This window comes from Gallinula chloropus (assembly GCF_964237585.1).
Source record: "Gallinula chloropus genome assembly, chromosome: 1".
Lineage (NCBI taxonomy): Eukaryota > Metazoa > Chordata > Aves > Gruiformes > Rallidae > Gallinula > Gallinula chloropus.
Window position 1 is genome coordinate 42,905,656 of NC_140085.1, and position 21,655 is coordinate 42,927,310.

The following is a 21,655-nucleotide window of genomic DNA, read 5'->3' on the forward strand; positions in this document are numbered from 1 at the left end:
TGAAGTACAGAAGTAACTCACACCACTAGGTACAGTTGGTCATAGAGAAAGAAGCGGGCAATTCTGTTCTCCTATTTTAATTTTATTTTTCCGTATTCTTGACTGTTACTGAAGTCTGAAAGCTAATTTGAGATTACAAAATTTAGAAAAAATAATTAAAAAATAGTATGTGATCTTGCTGTACTCCACAGACAGATGCACAGACAACCCTCCTCCTCTCCTCCCTCCCCTATTAAAGTACCTGTATTGTACATCAAAGGTTGAAGGGTATTTTTGGTACATTCATGAATCACTCAGGAGATGAACAAGCTTATTTGTTCTGATTGATGAAAGTTCAAAGTATTTCATTTATGCTAACAGTTCATTAATGTAGCCATTCGTGTGTGCTAATCCCACTTATTAAGGCTCTCTGTCTCCTATTAATAATAATTGAGCTAAATATGAGATGTTTCAACAAGGTTATTCATACTTTTATATATAATGATGCTAGATACAGGTATAGGATCTTGATAACAATCTTCCTTTTCACAAAGTCTTTAATCTAAATAGAGTTTGGAGTGGCACAAACTGCACCAGGTCTCTCACAGGCTACATTTGTCTGAAAGACTACATTACTGAGCTGTCTGCAGAGTTCTTATCTCTCAAATCCCCGTGTGAGTAGAGAAGCAGTTATCTTCCTTGAGGTTATCTTCCCAGAGCAGATAGAAACCTGTAGAGTAGGAAAACAAAGGAAGAGAACCTACAAAAGCACTTACCCAACTGAATGAGTCCCAGGACCTTCAGGCAACTCCTGGGAGTGAAAAGCAACAGTAAATTTTCCAAATGAGATGGCAGAGGACCTGGGTGTCCTATTGTCTATGTGAGAGCTTCAACTAGTGTACAAAAGTGATCATTTCCTTCTTCAACTGTCCTTGGGAAGTGAGCCAAATGTCTGTATTTTGAGTGATGATTTAGACTAAGATTGTTAAGTCTTGGCAGCCATGGTTGCCAGATCTGGTTTTAGGACCTGCTACAGTTTTCTTCATCTCTGCTTTCTTCATCATCATCTTTCATTCCCCACATAAGCATTCAAATTTATGCATCTTCTCTCTAAATCCAAAACCAGCCATTTCTTCCTCCTCTTCGCCATACAAGTATCACATCTTCCCTTTCTCCCCAGCACAGTTCTGCCATATCATTGACCTATTTCCCCATACTTATACAGGGTAACCCACCTTCTCCATACATAGCACTTATACAATCAGTCCCCAAACTACTCTGTGCAGACTGCATTTCTCTCCATCCTCCTGATTTCTGGCAACATCAGCCTACCTGCATTCTCTCCCAGCTGTGCCACAAGCACCTAAAGGTGCTCCAGGAAAAGAGGAGGCCAAACAGAAACATCCGTGATCCTAGGTACACGAAAAGACTGCAATCCTGATCACACATGGGCACAGTCAGTCTTGCAAGGATACTGATCTGGAGAAATAGGGAATGTCTGTCCATCCCTAACCCCTGAAGGGTGCAACGCTTACCTCAGGACCATGAAACTTATCCCAATATCCAAGCTGTATGGAATGAAACTCAACACCCATGCACCAACCTCCTTTTGTGGATTTAGGTCCTAGCAGTTCCCTCAAGGTGGCAAACCAGGGAGAAGATTCATCTTGAAGATGATGACTAAGTGCATGTACACATGTATGCACATGTGATGACACTTGAGACGCCCTGTGAGTTTCAGGCAACTCCTTATGGCTGTCTCATCTAAATCTCAAGTCAGACCTAACAGCATGGTGTGTAGGTCATGGAGGTTCTCAGGTTCTCAAATAACACTAAATGCCTATATTTAGGAACCTGAATGGAGCCCTTAAATGTCTCCATGTATGTGAGGTTTTTAAGTTCCCAGAGTAGTAAGTAAATATCCAAACTGAGACACTCAAGGGCATTTAGAGAGTTATTCAACACACCTTGCAAAGCAGACACTGACATTTGGTCAGAAAACACTGACTAGGAGCTACAATAGGAGAATAGTCATCTTGGAGGCCCCTATACTTACATGTCTTTGTGGACTACAGTCTTCCTGTCAAGACAGGATTCTAAAACAGCTTTGGCTTTTCAAGGACAGCCACAAAACAAGGCAGCCTACTGGTTCTGGTGGGGTGAAATCCTGTAACCTGAAACTATGTCTTGACTATTAACCTGGTAATCATCCAAATTATATAATACAGTATTTTTAAATAGTCCAATATCTCAATAGAAATGACAATCCAGGCAATCAGGTCTTCACACATTGCTGCTGATTCATAAGTAAAAGTGGGAAGGTTCCAGCCAGCTTGATTTAGGAAAAAATACGCTAACCAGCTATGTGCTTATATATGATCAAAACCCTTTATGCATCACATCAACGTTTGCTCAAGCATGTTGTTCCATCCTCCTTGATCCTTCCCTTTCTCCACTCTGTTCTCCCTCCAGAAAATCAACCAACCCTTAATTATTTTTCCCAACTGGTCCCAGTTTTCCTGTATTCATATTGAAATTTGTATTTTTTGTACAGTTGCCTAGGCAATCTTGACCTTACATGGTTTTACTGATATGGCTACCTAGCTACTGCTGTCATTGCAAATTCTTCTCCCCAAAAGGCCCCACTATTGCCTTCCAATTACTATGAAGTTGGGCCACCTCTTGTGTAACTCACCCTTAACCAGCTGTAAAACACAGCCAGACTTCACAGTAGTGTTTGTAACTTTTGACACATTCTCACTCTGTTATTTGTTATGTCCCACAACATAATGTCGCATGTCATGTTCAATTAGCTGAACCTTGAACCAGGGCCCAGTCATCTCCTGGCACACCTTACACTTGGCTGCTTAGCTTTTGCCTAATTGGTCCCTAATCCTTACCTTAACCATAAAACTCACTTAGGGATTTTGCTTTCTCCTGAAATTTAGTTTCATGGAAATTTTTACCACTTTTTTTTTTTCCAGCTGTATTTTAAAATAAGCAAATGGCATTTGATAAAAGCAAAAACCTACTGGCATGCTCATTAATTGCTGACAGAATATTTTGACACTCTCATGGCAAATGGCATTGGTTTTGTTGTTTGGGTTTTTTCCCTGGCCTATTTAAATATGTTATAGTTTATGGCATCACTCAGGACAATATCTGTAATTAACAAGACCTCTAATGGTCTGAGAGGTCTGTGCTGAAGGAACTTAAAACAATGTAAGTGTCTTCTGGCTCAGAAAAAGCAACCATTCTCTCCCCACTTGTTAGTAACTGTCTAGGAAAGAGAAAAAGAGGACTTCCCCAAGCAACCTGCAACCTCTATTCCGAGTTCAGGATATTTACTGAGACTGATGGTACACGTCCACTTAATAACATTTAATGAATCATTCTTCCAAACTCTTGTTGGTCTGCCCTTGAACTCTCATAAATTCACTGAGTTCAAAACACCATTGCCAAGGATCTCCATCCCTCAGATCAGGCCTGACTCTCATCGCAGGAAGAACTTGGTGTTTGAAGTCTTTTTTGAACTTTGCTCATACTGCCATTTGCTGCCAGCATTTTCTTCTGTTGGACAACTGAGCAGTCATTCCCCATCTACCCTCTCCATAGTCTGCTCTGGTTCTCCAGACATCAACCTTTTCCATACTCAAGAATCTGAGTCCTTTTGCCCTCAAATATATTCCTCCTTGTTCCTTAAACACAGAAGCCATCATACCTCTGATCTTTGATCACCCTTGTTATTCTGAGATGAAGAAAATTTGGGGATATGCATGTGTGTAGTGGAATGGGGGGAGGGGAAGAGATCCGGAAGAGTAATTTTGTATTCAGTCGAAGAGGTGGTAAGAGAGAAGAAAATTTATAGAGTGGCATAAGTAATGCTCTCTGATTTGTTCTCTATTTGCTTTCTCATAATTATTAAGCATGTTTCTTCTGTGTTTCTTTTACATCTTCATAGTATTGAGCTAATATTTTCATACATAACCCCAAATCTCACTCCTGAGAGGTAATAGTAATCTGAGAGCCTGTAATTTTCCATTAGAACCTAGTATTCTTTTTCTACAAGCATCACCAGTTTCTCTGTATATATTAATTCTAAATATTTTAGTTGCCACTGTTAATAGGCAGGTCTGAAGATTTAACAGCAAAGAAAGATGCATCTGTGGCTTCTGATTAAATTTTGTTCATATTTAAGAAGTTATTCTTTCTATCAGTAGATGTTCTGAAATCTTAGAAGCCATGACAGCGGAACGGTTGCCTTAAATAATTTTGAAGTTAAAGAAGAATATTAATTTACTTCACTATTCCTTTCTCTACTTCAAAAATCTGTGCCTCTTGTTTATGTCTGCTAGAAGCCAATATATCTGCCTCTGTTTATTTTCCAATCAATATACCAGCATTATTGGTGGTATTGTCAAAAGAAGGATGAACTGTGAAGAGTTTATTTTGTGAATACATTGAATGCTGACAAATAGTGGCTATTACCGAGATGAGTTATGGTGTATCAGTGTACTCTTGTTGCTGTTTTGTTGCTGTTTACTTTTATTCCCAGGTGAATAGTAGATTTCAAAAATACTTCGTATATTTAAAAGCAATGAGAATAATGACAGTCAAATACTAGGTCAGTTCCATAAGCTAAGTTGCTTTTAGTTCCCATTAAAATTGAAACATACCCTCTAAAAGTAGTACAATTTGCTATAAGCAAAAAAAAAAAAAGATGCAGAAAAAAGGATAAACATGCATTCAAGAAAAAAAAAAAATCTGTGCTTCATTTGCCAGCAGTAACATGTTCATACTATTCAGTATGCATTATTTGAAAACTCTTCTGTGCAGCATCATCAACCCTGTTTATCCAAGCATGATGATTATGATAAATTGTTCCAGGGACTTCATATCCATTGTGTTTGTAGGTCGGAACTGGCTGTAGTACGAAGGCCACCAGATTCACAAATGGAAGAAAAAAGTAACTGGCGAATGTGATGTCAATGTAGGAAATACTGTTTGATTAGATCTGCACACGAGCCAAACCAACTTGCTTTTGGCTGGAATTGACATAGCAGATTTCAGATTAATGGCTGGTTGCGGGGGGGCGGGGATTTATTTATTTGTTAATCTATTTATTACTAAATGGGCTATTGTTAAAGCCTGTCGCATACATATGAACTGCCTGTTTACTCTGCATGACCAAATGTTTGAGTCTATGAATGCCTTTAATGCACACTTTTAGCATGGGTTGCAGTTTTCCATTTTAGCATGGGTTGCAGTTTTTCCATTGCTGGTTTTGTAAGTATACATTTTGGTTTCACTTGTCCGAATTTCCTGTCAGGATGTACGCTACCTTCAAAAAGAGGGCAGCAGGAAAAAAAGACCCTTTTAATCATCAACACCACTGAAAACAGTGACTTATTCTGCAGTCACTGGATTGAAAGAACCTTCTTCACTGGGATAGAAACCCTTTCTTTGCACTCTGCAATGAGAGCTTTACCGGCAGTCAGGAGCTGGAGGGGAAGGAGAACAGTGAAATTGTTGCTTATAGACAAAGTTCACTGCATGGGTGAAATAGATATTGGGCTTCTTATGTGTGTCAAAGTGAAGGGACAAATTCTGCACCCAGTCAGGATATAGAGGAGCCAGGGGAGGCTTTGTACCCGGATGACACCATCTCTGGCATTCAGACAGACCTATTTCTACCTGCTCCTCCACCGAAAGATGAGCAAAAATTAAATCTCCCAGGAGGTCACACTGCCCTATGTGTGGACACTGGGGGTGGGAACAGGATGTTAAATAATTCAGTCCTGCCCACTCTTCATTTATCATTTCAGGAGTTAGCCTTATCTGTCTCTGTGGGAAACTACTGTGTTGCTAACAGGTAACTATGCAGTGAGATGATATGCTAGTGTGGTCGTAGCTGTGCTTTGTGTTCCCAATTTTACATTTAATAATCCAAGCAGAAATGAATAGGAATGCTAAACAGGAGTATGAAATATTGTTTTCATTTTCTCTGTCGCTGCATAGCAGGAGGGGAAATAACCAAATGCCCCTAGAGGCATATCCGTTTGTCTAACACATAGGAAGGGATTTGCAACTGGAGTCAGAGCATTTTACAATACAGCCACCACGACTCTCATGGAGCTGACAGCATAGTCAGAAAGTCATCTGTTGGTGCATCTTTCTTCACAGATAAGTCTCCTGTGGAAAAATGGCACCAACCTTCATGGGAGGTGTTGGAAACACCTGCTTGCAACAGGTGTTGAGGAGTAGTAGTGGGTGTTGAGGAGTATAAATTGTGACTGAACAGCCACAAATGAATACGAAGGAAATACAGACAAATTTGACTCAGTGGTCATGTACATATATATAAAACCAATCTGTTCAAAGGTTGCATTTCAGCCCGTCATTGCTTATTTTTCATACTCCACAACCACTCTGCACAGTAAGCAGTAGGGTTAGAAGGTCATGCTTCAGAAGATTTAACAAAGGGTAGCTGCTTTGACACTGATATAATCAGCTAGGTACAGAATAGTTTTGCCAGAAGAGATGAAGTTTGTAGACAGATGTGGTTTCCATTTCAAGATCAGCTGACAAAGAAACAGATATTGAAAGTCTACTAGTCCTCAAACCTTTTATCAGATCTTCTGTTTTGCCAGAAGATGTGGTATTGAAGCCCTCTCCATGGCTCGGCCAGACAGACAGCTGTGTAAAACGACAGGTTTAAACTGTGCCATCTTTTAACAGCCCAACCTTTTTCAACTGTTTTTTATGGAGAACTAAAATAATAAAGCCAGACTATGCGAATGGACTATGTCTCTCGCCTAGCTCTTCACAGAGTCTGATGGTACCTGGCTGCTATCAAACTGTCAAGTTCTGATCCTTTTCTGAGAGAAAAATATGCACCATCTACTGTCCTTGGGCTTAGCTTTGAAAAGCAGATGAGTTACATCTTCTGTTCAGCAAAGGCCCAAGTAAGAGGTTCAGTGTCACTATTCGGCTTACCCGAGTTCTTGAAGGCAACCTGTGGTGCTTCAGCCCCAAACAGGGGCTGAGCACCACACACACTCACTCACTCACTCCTGGAGAAGAAACAGACAGAGCCTCCATGGGTTGGGATAAGGACAGTTTATTGACAAAATCCCCATGAAAGGGGAACAGCAACAGCCAATTACACTCACACCTGATGACTACAGAGTGCTGCAAGGAGCAACCCAGACCACCCCAGACTGCCCTGGAGGCACCCAGGAATGCCCCTTTCAAACCAGCCCTGTTTATGGGGCAGTATTGTCAGGGGGTGTGGAAAACATCCCAGGCTAACTCAGTTCACCTGGGCTAATTCAGCTCACCTGTGCTGGCTGCTTGGGGAGGTTAACTCTGGCCTGGCCAGAACCAGGACACTGCCGAATTGGGAAAATAATCCCTCAAACCAATCCCAAAAATGAGAATAACATTACACAGAGTGCAAACAATGGAACTCCCATGAAATATGGAAAAATAGTCTTTAATTATTTGTTAATAGTTTTTTTTAATGATCTGGAAACTCTAACATGTGAAACAAAATTGAGGTAAACAAAAATATTTTATTTACTTTCCTTTTGTATCTTAGTATTACAAAAAAAAATAATGTTTGAAATCCTATGCAAATACTCCTCCCTGTAAAGGGATGCTTAATATTAAATCCTCATGGGAATAGGTTCTCTGAAAACAACAGTGCTCTAACCAGACAGATCTGACACATTTGACTTCAGCATGACAGCTAATGAATTTCTGTTTTGGTTTTCTATTGTGTATCTGAATGATAGTCTTAATGATGCTAGTTACAACTATTGCCAGGACAGCACACACATACACCTTAGTAGTATTTTGAATTTACAAATGTGTTTTCTCCAGCAAATTAGAAACTAAAGATGGAAGTTTGCCAGATTTATTGTAAACATACTGTACCACACATGTAAAGACATAGTGGTGAAGAAGCCTTCACCTAAGAAAGAAAAAAAAAAAAGCTGCATGTGAGCCCCTAAAAAAGTATTTGAAAAATATCAAAGACAGCACTGAAAATGAAAACATTTACCACAAGAGAAGAAGAAGATAAATGCAGCAAGAAATTGACATTATTCTGGAAAAAAAACCCACACCCATAAGCACTGAAAACAAGATCAGAATGAAGCTGAACAAGACACGGAATGACTCACCCTGGAAAATAACAAGATTGTCACAATACAAAGGAAAATACAGTATCAACACTGAGGAGAGGTTCATTTAGACTGAGAAAAATGTAACAGTGGATAAAAAGAGCGGATTTGAAGAAAGTATTGAGTATCATATTAAAACAGTAAAAGAAAGCTGAAAATTAAAGATATAAAAAAATAACAAAAAGGCAAATGGTTATCCAAAGGGGAAAATCTTAACAGAGAAACCAAACAGCTTCTCATCAAGACTTGCTAACGTTCCATGAAAGGATAAGTGGAAATACTTAAATACATAAAGAGAAGCTTTATGTAAATCCACAAAGTATTTACTGAAGTTCAGTGATGAAAGAAGCCGTATTTTCATTGCTAAGTCATCAATAAGAATAGTCAGTCTTAAAGAAATGGAAATATGCTATGTTAACTAACGTCCTTTGCATGTCTGCTTGCTATTTTGTCATGTTGTAGGTTATTTATACTTCATATAGGGGAAAGAGGAAGCATTAATAGAAATCATGTCATTAGAGCTCGTGATTTGCTTGACAGATTTCCTTATTTCCGAATTAATTTTAGTGAATTTGGCTTGACACAGCACAAACTAAAACTTCATGACATGACAGCTAAAAGCAAAGATGAACAGTGCCACCCTACCACAGCCAAGCATTTCCTAGACTACAGAGAGAGCTTCTTCACCAGCAGTCTTCATTGCAAGAACCAGAGGGGAAGTTGTAGGAATTGCTGTCTTTGTGAAACCGCTGACACCTGTTCAAAGCGGCTGTAAAGTACGATCACATCAGGATATTATTCTTATTCTGACCAGGTATTCTGAGAGGCCAGAGACAAGCCCTCTCATCCATCCTTGTTATCTTTGTATTACAGGCTATATAACGGCAGATGAGTTACTTAGTGCAGACATTCGTGGTCATGTTTTAAGGAGACTTGATGTAAAGGTTTTGAATGATGGAGTGTCTAACACATTCGCTGGTGATCTGTCCTAAATGTTCCTCATTCACCTTGCAAAATATTACAGCATATTACCTACTGGAAGTGACAGTGAACTATTGGTGCAATGACTACATCAGGACCAGATTCTGTGCAGTAATTTACTGTGAAAAACTAGGAAATAGTTGTGCCACCTACAAATGCTGTCCTTGCCCTTTGGTCTGGGTGTGCTCACAAGTAACTTGTTTGTGGCACAAATAAAAGGAGGTGCTTAAAGAAATCCTGTAAGAAAGGGAGTACACTGATTTACCTCTTCCAGCACCTACCTGAGCAGGTAACCATGTTAGCAGCTGTAACAAGTCATCCTTCAGCCTTTTCAGTCACAAAAGTTTTGACCGTGGCTGTGAACCTGGAGATGAAAAAGCACCAAAGTGCTCAAAAGTTCATCCCTGCCAGGGTGGAGGGGGAACCTGGAAGATGCTGCAAACTCACATCTACTCACAAGCAACGTGAGAGTTACACGTACCCACCAGCCTGAGAGAAAAGTCATGCAGATCTATAGCCTGGGAGCCAGGCATTACTACAGTCTTGCAGGCATTGGATTTATATAGTATACTTTAATAATACCTATACATACCACTATGCTGTACTGTATAGTTCTTATTCCTACTGAGAAACGAAGCCAATTGCAAAATAGTGTGAGACCTGGAGTTTGTCTCAAATATATTATCCATCGGATATTAGGATTCTGTCTTGCGAATGTGTATCAGTGTGTTCGTGCATGTTTGCATGTATACAGGTTTGGAAGCAACTGCAGCTGTTTCCTGGCATCTAGGTTCTTTAAGTAACGTGAAAATGATCTGACTAAAACCTTTAACAGCATTTCCCCATAGGGCAATCCTAAAATCTATTTTTATTGGTGGAGCTCAGCACATGGAACTTGTTTCTTCCCGTGACACCGGAGGTCCGTTCAACAAGAACTGTCATTCAAAGTTAATTCTTCTCCTAATGAACCAATCTCTATTGTACGTAAACTCTGTAGTAGCCTGAAAGATGCTGACCTTGCGTGAGAAGACACATCTGCAGCCCGCTTCCCAAAGGCAACCAACAGCATCTCAGCAATTTCTCGTGCAACTTTTGTTCACTGGGAAATTTCCAGCTTGCTTCACGTCAAGATAGCTCGTCACATCCCACACGGCCAGGCAGAGCGAGAGGTGGACACTGACACGAGAAAGGCGACACGGGATTTTATTTGTTCGCCTGGAAGGACAAGCTGGGAGAAGCAGCTCTGGTGCCAGAGGACTGAGAGGCACAGCAGAGCGGGGTACCTAAAAAGCACCGAGTGTTTCTACACTTAAGTTGCCCGCCATTGAAAGTCGCATCACATCCGTGTTGAGTAGATAGATTCGCTCGGACGGGAACAGTACCGCAGACACAGAAGCATTCACACGGCTCCTGGGCCGCGCCGAAGCGGGGGACCGCGCGGGTCCTCTCACGCTCCCAAAGCCCCGAGCCTTTGCCTGGGGTGTTCCTAGCCCCCCACTACCTTTCCGCACCAGAGAGGGCTCAGCTCAGCGCGGGGAGGCAGCGGGGAGGGCAGGCCCGGCCGGGAGGCAGGGTGCCCGCTCCCTCCGGATCGGGGTACGCGCAGGGCCGGCCCTGGGGGCTCCCCGCTAGGACCACACGTGATGCTCCGCCGCGCCCCGCCGATGCCGGCACCGCCGCCCCCGCCCCGCCCCGCCCCTCCCCACCGCGCGGGACCCGGTGCTTGTTTTCCTTGGACACTCGCTTCTTGTTTGGGCGGTTTAGGATTTGGTGGGGCTTTTTCCTTCTTTTTTTTTTTTTTTTCCGGTCTTGTTTTGTCTTCCCGAAGAAACGGTGCCAGTGCCCGCGCCCTGACCCACTTCTAAGGCGGATAATGATATTCCGCGGCTCCAGCCCCCTTCCCCCGCTCCCCCCCTCAGCTCCCAGGGAACACGTACCCTCTGCTCCCCGGCTCGGGGAGCAGCCTGCACACGCCACCTCCTCCCGGGCCGGCAGCGCTTATACCAGCCCCGCCGAACTCCCGGCGATTGATTCTCGCGGTTACCCTCCGCAGTAAGCGCTTGCAAAATTGGGCCATTAAGTCATCGCTGGGCTGGGAGCTGGTCCCCAGAACATTGGGTTTGTAACGGGGGTCCTCCGCCTACGCGCTCTGGGGCACCCCTCGAAGGGCTGCCAGGCTCCGCGTCCCCGGGGCCGCACCGACCGGCCCGTCACCTCGCTGCCCTCGAAACCCCACACGCCCCCTCCTTCCCCGCCTCAATAAACTTTTCCTTCGCACGCCCGTGGGGTGAGGATGGGGATGGGGGGGTGACGCCGTCCCGGAGGGGGGGGTGGGGGGATGCGGTGTGCCCTGCGCGAAGCCACCCCCTCCCCACGCCGACGCTGCGGAGGGGTCCTAACCCCGGTCCCGGGGCCACGCTGTGACCGCGGCGACGTGAACCGGCCCCCGGCTTCCTCCCTCCTGCCGGGGGTTTGGGGTGTGTGTGGGGGGGGGGGGGGTGTGTGAGTCTGCCCCCTCCTGCCGGCGGGCGGGCGCGCGCCACCGCACTCGCTCGCGCACACAGCGCCTCCCACCCCCCCCCCCCGCACACACACATACACACACACACACACACACATACACACACACACGCACGCAGGCAGGCACACTCACACGCGCGCACACGTGCGCGCCCGCCCAGCAGCGCGCGGTCTCCGCCTCCCCCCGCGCGCACACCACACACACACACACATCAGGCGCACCCGCGAGCGCACCCGCACCCGCCCGGGCACACACGCACCCACCCGCGCGCTCCCCCGCAGGCACTCGCGCTTTCGGCTGCGCGGCTGCTCGGCGGAGTGCGCGGCGCGGAGCGGAGCGGTGGGCGGCCCCATCCTCCCCCCCCACCCCCCCCGCCGCCCCGCGATGCGCTGAGCCGAGCCGCGGCCCCGCCAGCACCCAGCGCCGCTGATCCCGCCCGCCCGCGGCGTGGGGGCGGCCGCCGGGCGCGGCCGCGGCGTGGAGCCGGCTCCCCACTGGGGAGAGGTGCAGCTGCCCGCGGAGGCAGGCAGGCAGGCAGGCAGGCGGTCAGGCAGGCGGGAGGCTGCGAGGCAGTCGGACGGGCAGGCACAGGCGGACGGGAGGAGGCAAAGGACGATTTGGACATGCTCATTCTAGGGCGCTTGGTTGCCTGCATCCAGCTCGTCTGTATCCTCAGAGTGGGTGAGTGATATTTGCGTGAATTCATCTTCGGGTTTCAGACCAACTTTTCTCCCCGGGCCCCGGTGGGGTTTTCTCCTTCTCATCCCTTTTTTGCTTAGAGCTGCAGGTGCAGTCACCGGCCGCTCCACACCGTGGAAACATGCTGTCAAGCCCATGGCTGGACACGTTTCTCCTAGCCCTTTTTACCTCGGGCTTCTGCTGCCGGGCTCCGCGGATGCGCGGTACCCCATGCCACCCCTGGCACAAGCGGGATGCTCCGGGAAGGGGGGTGGGGGGAGCCTAACACACTGCCTCAGCCCCCACAGCGGCGACTCGCGTGGGGCTCCGCACCCGGCGGAGCCGCTTCCCGCCGAGCCCTTCCTGGGGGTCTGGCCCCGCCGGGCAGCCCGCACCCGCGGGGTGTGGGTGTGCGCCTGTGACAGGAGGGAGAGAGGCAATCCCTGCCAGGCAGCACTGACACCGGGCTCTGTGGACGTGGGATACGAGATTTTACTTCAGTGTTTGGCGTGAATTGGTTCCAAGACAACCGGGGATGGGTGCAAAACTGCAGCCCAGGTGAAGACTCTGTTCCCCGAGAACGGGCCGCGGCGGGGATGGCCCGAAAGCCGGGTGTAACCGACCGCTGCCTCGAAAAGGCAACACGCCGAGTCGTTCGTTCGTTCATTCGTGTGGGACACTGCGTGCAGAGTATGGATTCAAATATAGATTTTTGTCGGGCTACTTACATAACCAAATTAATTTCCGACTCATTCGGATGTGTGCAACTGGAATGCATCCTAAAAACCACGCAACGCTCTCTAACTCGGTGTCGTTATTATTATAACCAGCCTGAGCCGGTTGATGCTGTTAGAACTGCTGTATCAAATACTTGGCCGGATAAATACTTGGAGCTTCGGTAGAGAGCTCTGTAGCATATGGAATGCCCAGTTAGAATTCATAAGCTTCTGTCAAATAGATCGCTAGAAAATACGAGCTGTTCGCTTGCAGTGAAGTATGAGGAACTCGGGAGCTCCAGCCCATTATGCACAAAACCAGTTTTACAATAGGTCTCTCGTGATAAAGTAGGCGCTAACCTACATTTTCCACCCAATAGGTGGTGCTGCCTCTGAAACCGTGAGGCTCTATCAACAAAGATCGGTGTTGGGTTACTCGGAGCGAAAGCAATTGTGTACCGAGTTCTCCTAGTTGGAGGAAGCAACTTTAAAAAAAGAAAATTGTCACTTGAAAAATGGCTTTACTTCCTCTCTGAAAGTGTAGTGGAGTAGCTTAGCTATAAATGTGATGATCTTTAATTAAAATCTGTGATCTTTGCAAGGGTGTTGATAGCATTTTAATGTCGCTTTTAAACTAACCTGTTTCTAAACATTTCTAAAAATCTTGTAGTATTCCACAAATACTTGTTTTAATGTAATTCTTTTACACCCTGTTTGACGAAGAATGGCCTGTCATAAAACTTTTGATAAGTTTTCATAACATTGTTCTCTTAGGCTGCCAACCTGTTTCCTAAACTCAGATGTACTCCCAAAACTGTTCAAAGGACAAAATTATCAGGTGCTTTGTATGTGTGTGGAGGTATTGTGAAAATGTGTGATTAAAACTCAAGTATAACATGATATAATCATAATATAATATGCCACAGTTCAATTTTGGAGACTAACTTCCATGTTCAGATGACCCTACTGCATTGCAAGCAATGCAGGACATAAATGTAACTTTTCTAATGAAACACGTGGGTTTTTTTGAATATTTCATTTCAGGTCTTTCTAGAAGTAAGGTGGTTTTGTATAACGTAATAGTCAAATACATTGTCTGCATGTGTAGAATATATTAATAAGTTTTTTAAAAATCTGGGAAAACAAGGGGTTTTGCTCACACAGGAGGTGTAAGTGTGGCTATGTGCCCCCTCAACGGTGTTTTCAAACCTGGCCTGAAGGGGACACTCTTTCTAGATGTGGTGGATGATTTGGTCTCAATGGTGGTTCATTGTGAAGACTCAGGAGCCAGGCTGCTCAGTGTGTTCAACAAAATGACTGTTCCCCAACGTGAATACCCTGTACAGGTTATTAGACTGATTTAATCAGATTTCATTTGAGTGTGTTCCTCTTTGAGATTCTCTCCATAACTAAATATGGAGATAGACTCTCATCTGATAGTGTTAGTCCATAGGATTAAATATTCTGTGAGATTTTTGACATTATTTCCTTTTGGTTTTGGTGGTTTGTTTTGTTTGGGGTTTGTTGTTTTGTTTTTTTTTTTCCCCATTAAAAAATTGAAGTGAATTATCACGTAATACAAGTCTGTGGTTCTTAGGGTTTAGTAGGAGACGAGGAAGACTGGGTCGGAAGACAGGTGGTTTTTTATAGAAATCTGTAGGAAGTCCTTGCTAATGGATCTGTTTGGGAGTTCTGCTGTTGCCTCTGGGAGATTCAGCGGGAAAATCTCAGTCTCGTATGTGTTCAGGAAAGACAAGGCGGTCAAATCTGCTTCACTTTAGAGAAACCTATTAGAGCAGACAGAGGCAAAAAGTTCTTTTGGGAATGACAAGACAGCGACAGTTTGTTCTCTGTCTTATTGAAGAAATGCTTACGGGCTTGATTCTAATATCCCTGCTGAGATATGAATAGCACCTTCCTCCACAGTGTTACTGAAGCCAAGTACTGATGTAATTATTTATGGACCAGGGCATTATCTGAGTATTCTCAGTGAGTGCCATTCAGTGAAGTTCAATGGAACTACTTGTGGAGTGAGATGCTATTCACTCACAAGTAAGGGCACATGCAAAGTCCTGTGCAATGATTTGTGGACACTACTGTGTAGTGAGAATAGATATTTCCTATGACATTCTTGCTAAAATTAAAGGGTAAAAAAAACCCCTGTGGACAATTCACTTGCTTTTTTACATTTTTATTTTAAATGAGAAAGAAATTAATCTGTAATCTTTAGCCTGCTTATAACTCAGGCTGAAGATGTTCTTTGAAATTCTCCCCTGGCTTACTGATGTGTTCCATATAACCCCCTGAAAGCTATTGGAGTGTGCCCTCTGTGTAGCTTTTGTCTGATTGTGCTTATGGAAAAAAAAATCTGGAGTCTTTTCAATAAGTTAGCTTTTTATGAATTTTTGTAGGCAAGAAAAATATTAATAGGAACGTTTTACCAAATTACATTTTAATTGTGGCTAGATTTGACCCAAAGAAGTTTAAATATTTAGGCAAGACTTAAAAATATTCCCATTCTCAATAGCAAAATGTATAGGTAACGTCCCCAAATAATGTAAAAGGTCTCTCCAAAACTAGCTCATCTACACCTTCCTACTATCGTCTACTTCAACCAGGTTTTTGCCATTCAAAGTGCAGCTAACTAAACTATGAGTTGTTTAATTAGTTGTTCCTCACTTTAACCTGTTGCAGTCTAGAAAAGATATCTTGACTCTCAGCTTCAGTTTGTTTCTGGCATCCCAGTTCCATGACTTTTTTCACAGAGAAGTAGTGATGTTTACCTGAATATTCTAACTCTTCTTATACAACTGGCACAGGACTGTGTTTCCAAGCTAGCAGACAACATGCATTTTACTACCAACAAGAAAAGCAACTTCTATGTGCTCTTTTCTGGATGTCCCCAACTAATAACAATGAGAATCTGAAGAACAGCATTGCCTCAGCTTTCTAAATCCAGCCACACTTTCTCTTCATTCTCATGTTCACATGTTTTGGTTCAACCATCTGTTTTAGCCATATATATTATCACCATCTATATGTTATGCGTGTTTGCACCACAAAGATTGATGTGTACCAAAACCTAAATATACAGTATGGATGTATACCAAAATGTAAATATATAGTATGGATTTATTTTAGGTTCAAATACTGGCTGGTATGAAAAGTTGTGCAGAAATGAATGACATTTTAAAAGTTAATGTCAGTGTAACCTAATATTTATTCAGCACACTAGTCTGTAGGACATATTTAAAATAGTTAAAGTTTCCAGTGTTGAATCAATACTATGTATAAGGAGAATTTTCTAAGTTATATTTAACATTCCTTCATCTCTAAATACAGTCTTCTATTTGAATTCCTGAGGGGAAACCAAATAATATATACAAAATTAAGGTGGTAATTTGCAACTATTATAATCCAGATTGTGAATCAGAATGTTAATTTATCAGTGTAGACCCCTGCCCATTTCTTAAGGAAGGCAATTTCCTTCATTTTCTGTGCTCATCATTTAAGTGGTCACTTCACACTTTGAGTTCTCTAATTAGGAATTTAAGGGTGAACAGATTCTGTTCTTTTGCTGACAATTTCAATTCCTCTTCAAACACGCCGTGCTTCTCAGTATTCCCTGTAGGGCCTGGAAGTCTGCAGCAGTTCCGGAGCCCCCTGCTCCCATTTAATAGCTCGATTCTCACAGCTTCGTGCACCATTTATGTGGCTTTCCTGTATGAGACATCCTCTGGCTATTCAATAAGCTTCTTTTCCCATAAAGACAAAAGTTACCTTTTTGAATACATGTCAAGGCTTCTGCATTAGAAAGATAAATCAACAGGAAGAAAGGGACTTACAGTATTAAATAAACAAAATCCACTAAGTGAAAGATAGCAATTTTTTTTTTCAAAGAGGCTGGGACTGCAAATGAAACTTGGCTCCAGCAGGTTGTTGAGGAACTGTTGGCAGCAGAGTACTTTTGTAGGAAGGTATGGTGCAGGTTGCTTGTTGAATACAAATTAATGACTTTGGTCAGCTCGGTCTTGAGGCTCAGGTGGAAATAACTGGAGGTTTTAGGAGCAAGGCAAAGGTTTGTTTTTCTTACTTTGTGTCACTGACTGATGTTGTGGCACTATTTGATTGAGGTGAAAAAATAGGCTTTTTATGAAAAACAGGCATGGTGTAAAAGCATCATGCTTTACACTAGATGAGGCACACCTCTCAAAAGCTGCTAATGCTGTCTACTTCTTGCCCATATTTAGGTTTTCTTTGATCCACCAGAAGTAGCTACATTCCACCCTATTAATCAGGTTTTTGGGTTTTTTTATTATTACTAATGAAAGGTTCCAGGAGCTGCTTTTTAAGTTAGCTAACTTAAGAAATCATTCCTTTGGTAAAAATCCCATCGTGGGTGACAAAAATGCTACTTTAAGGAAAGCCCAACACTAGAAGTAAGATGCCAGTGGAGCTTAGATGCCTGAACACAAAATCTTAGTCATCAAAATGGTCCCTGACTCAGCACCATTCAGGGCTTTCAGGGAAGCCTTCAGGCAGATGCAGTTCCTCTTCTGCATTTGACTTACCTGACCCTATTGTGTGCATCTCAGTGCCTCTTTCCCTCCTATGTTTAATTGGGATCCAAACCCAAATGTTCTTTCAGATGACTTCCCTGATCCCTAAGGTGGTAAGGCTTCCCTAAGGAGATAGGATCAAGGTGTCGTGATCTGACTGCTACTGCGACTTCTGTTTAAGACAGGGCAAGGCGATGGCTGCATCACCTTCTCATGCTGCTGCAGGGTGATTGAAGAAGCATTTTACCACGACTGTCTAAAGGGAAAACCTGTTGTGAGCTAAAGGGATTTAAACCTACATCTCCTGTCTCCAAACACTAGGTTTGGTCAAATAGGAGGACTCTCCATGCTTCTTGCTTATGAAGCAAAATGAAGCAATTTGGATTCCAGCCCCCCACCCCCCCACCCCCTTTTTCCTTTAAAGGTGAAAGGCTAGGAATGGCAGGGAAGGAATAGGGAGAACAAATAACATCAATATGCCATTGCATAAAATAGCATAAAATCACAGCTAATGTACTTCTTCCATATCGTGTATGCTTCTGTTCATCTCACCTCATAAAGGGCACAGCAGACTTGTATAAAAAAAACATTAAGAAAAGGAGAAAAGGGAATATCACAGGTACCCTGTTTTGAGGAATGACAAAATAAACTAGGACTTCCTGCCAAGAACAAAGACAACTTAAGAATTCGTTTTGTAGAGCATTACAAACTCATGAATGATGGGAACCTGTTCTTCACTAACTATTTAACTGCAAGAGCAAGCAGACAGCAAATAAAGGCAGTAAGGGCCAGCTTTAACAAGAAACAAAATAAAAGACTAGTTATTCCTGAAACAGGTGATAGTTTATGTAGCTCTGCTGTAGGTTGCTGTGAGGGCAAAATGTTGTGAGAGGACATTGTACAAGACCTTGTAAGAGAAACCTACTGAGGGTTGCTAAGCAGATGGAAACTGCACCCATTTCAGGAATTTTTGGAGCTGGAAATGGAGCCTGGGAGAGTTTGCAAGGAAATTTTCAAGCATAACACATAAATTTGCCTTTTTCTTACTCTTCCTGAAGCGTCTGCTTCAGGCTTTTGGAGGCAGGACTGAATCGGTAGAACAGTAAAGCAAGAGAGGAAATACAAGTGCTTGATCCTACTCAGTGGACTTGCTGGATACAACACATCTGTCGCTAGCACTGTCTTTTCTCTCATTGTGCTCTAAAAAGAGCAGGTTTTGCTCATTTCTTTGAAAGTTCCTTTGAAAGTAACGCTCAGAAGGGAATTCTAGGCTGCACTTTTGAAGGACCAACCTCCCAAACATGGGCAGAGCTCAGATGCATTGCTACCAACTCAGCATTTTACATTAGCTGTCCTGGGCAGCTGAGTACCATTTGGGCAAGACGTTACTTGTTATTACACTGAGCTGCTTAACTCCCCTAAAGACAATGTAGGAGCCTGAACTTCAAGGCTCTGGAGTCTACTGCTAAATGCCATCTTGCATCTGGGCTTATGTCTAAGTCACAGCTCTGGAATACATCATTTACACCACATCTTCAGATTCAGCAGCTAAAACCCAGGCTAGAAGTGGCTTGACTGCTTGCCATGTAAAAAACAGTCTTTCCTTCTCAAGATTTTTATAGTGTGCAGTTAGACACACAAGATAATTTTTTTTAAATGTTTCTATTTTTTTTTTCATAAAACCCTTTATGTTTAACTAAATTTAGAGACTCTGGTTACCTGGAAAAATTTCTACATGAATCTGAAATATGAAAGACCCCACTGTGCAGGTGGCAGCCAGCAATTCACATTTCTACATGAAGGTATTAGGACTGCTCACCTGGCTAATGAGAGATGTCACTAAGAGTTTTCAGGAGCAGTATATCTGTTAGTACTTTGGCTCTGGATTTTCCATCCTCGCTGCCAATTTCTGCTACACACTGGGTTACCTGAAGGCTGAAATACAAAGCGGGCAGCACCTGAAGAGGTATCCATCTTCCCTGCCTTATTTATCCGTTCGCTGAGATAGGATAACAGTAAAATCAGTGAAGAGTTGATTAAACAGCAACATGAGAAAGGATGAAATAAGAGACATCATGCTTTTACTGTATTGAAATCATGTTACAAAATTGGTGTTTGAAATTATATGTAAATAAAGGATGTTGCATAAAAAGAAATGAAATCAGATGCATCTTAGAGAGTGAAGACATACGTTTTTGTAAATGCAAAGCCAAAGAATTCCTCTCTCATTTAAAATTTCCTTGGAAATTATGACATCTTCTTTAACTGGGACCGGTTTTTTGATTTTTATATAAGCTATCCAGGCCAAATAATTTTTTTTCCTAAAGTAAGTGGAAGGATTCAGTGACTTCATTGAGATTTAGACCAGTTTGTATCATACTTCTTTGAAATACACTTTTCCAAATATAAAGTTATTTTTCCAAGCTTTCATTGCCTTGGGAAAGAAAAACTTTAATGTTTTGTAGGAGCAACGTATATTGAAGAAACCAAAAGCTTTTTGAAAGCTAAAGCAAGTATTTTAAGGAAAAAATAAGCTTTTAAAATCACTGTTTAAAAAAAGACTTGAGTCTTCAATTGATTCATATTCTGAACTCCATGACTTCAGCAGAAGTTCCCAAAAAGAAAAACATCTGCTTGCTTAGACTAAATAGCTTATGATCAGAGTAACAGCTGGCTTTCTAAAAGTGACCTAATGTTACTCCAGGCAATTTGTCATATAGCTCCATCCCCAAACTGACCAACTGTATTTCATTAATTTCTAGACATTTAGAAAAATAATTTTGTTCCAGTTGTTTCTATCATTTCCTTTTGTAACTCTCATTCTGATATGTGTCTTTAAGTATGTTAATTAACAAATTTGGTGAGCTAGGATTTCCTAGGAGGCCAAAATCTTCTGCCAGGCCCCTGGAGCGTTCCTCTTTCTTACTTGTGTGGGACCTTCCATTATTACATTTTCTATTCATTCACCACACAACCCATCTACCCATCATTATCAATGATAACTTCCTAATGCAAATGGTGAATGAAGCTGCTAGGAAAGGAGCACTGCTGGATCTTGTACTCACTAACATGGAGGGTCTGGTTGAAGTGGTGAAGGTTGAAGGTAGACTTGGCTGCAGTGACCGTGAGATATGGGAGTTCAGGATCTTATGTGTTAGGAAGAGAATAGTAAGTAAGACTGCAACCCTGTACTTCAGCAGGGTCAACTTTGGCCTCTTCAAGCAATTACTGGGGGAAATCCCTTGGGACAGGGTACTGGAAATAAAAGAGACCCAAGATAGTTGGTTCATATTCAAGGACCACTTCTTCCAAGCTCAAGAACAGAGCATCCCAATGGGAAAGAAGTCAAGAAAGGGAGGCAGAAGACCTGTGTGGATAAACAGGACTGATGGGAAAACTCAAGTGGAAAAAGAGATTCTACAGGTCATGGGAGGAAGGGATGGCCACTTGGGAGGGATATAATACTGTTGTCAGGGCATGTAGGGTAGAAGCTAGTAAAGCTAAGGCCTCTTTGGAATTAATCCTTGCAATGGAGGTCAAGGACAACAGAAAGGGCTTCTTCAAATACATTGCAGACAAAACTAACGCTAGGGGCACTGTAGGCCCTCTGTTGAATGAGGTGGGTGCCCTGATGACAGGATAGTAAGAAGGCAGAATTACTGAATGCCTTCTTTGCCTCTGTCTGTACTGCTGAAGACTGTTTGCAGGAGCCCCAGATGGCTGAAGCCCTGGAGGAAGTCAGGATAAACAATGAGACTGCCTCAGTTGATAAGGACTGAGTCAGGGATGAATTAAGCCATCTAGACATCCATAAATCCATGGGTCCTGACAGGATGCACCAGAGGGTGCTGAAGGAGCTGATGAAAGTCATTGCTAGGCCACTATCTATCATCTTTGCTATGTCCTGGGAAATGGGAGAGATGCCAGAGGATTGGAGGAAAGCAAATGTTACTCCAGTCTTCAAAAAGGGCAAGAAGGAGGACCCTGGTAACTGCAGACCGGTCAGCCTCACTTCCATCCCTGGAAAGGTGATGG

At 43.2% G+C, this 21,655-nt stretch overlaps 1 protein-coding gene across 1 annotated transcript in view; it reads left to right on the top strand.

Annotated features, from left to right (window-relative positions):
• Positions 1-12,290: 12,290 nt before the first annotated feature.
• Positions 12,291-21,655, top strand: part of PTPRZ1 (protein tyrosine phosphatase receptor type Z1) — a gene marked incomplete at both ends in the record, with an annotated part of 137,346 nt that continues 127,981 nt past the window's right edge. Inside the window, one exon of the mRNA XM_084279246.1 lies at positions 12,291-12,348. Coding sequence (XP_084135372.1) covers positions 12,291-12,348 — 58 coding nt within the window. The remainder of the gene's footprint in view (positions 12,349-21,655) is intronic.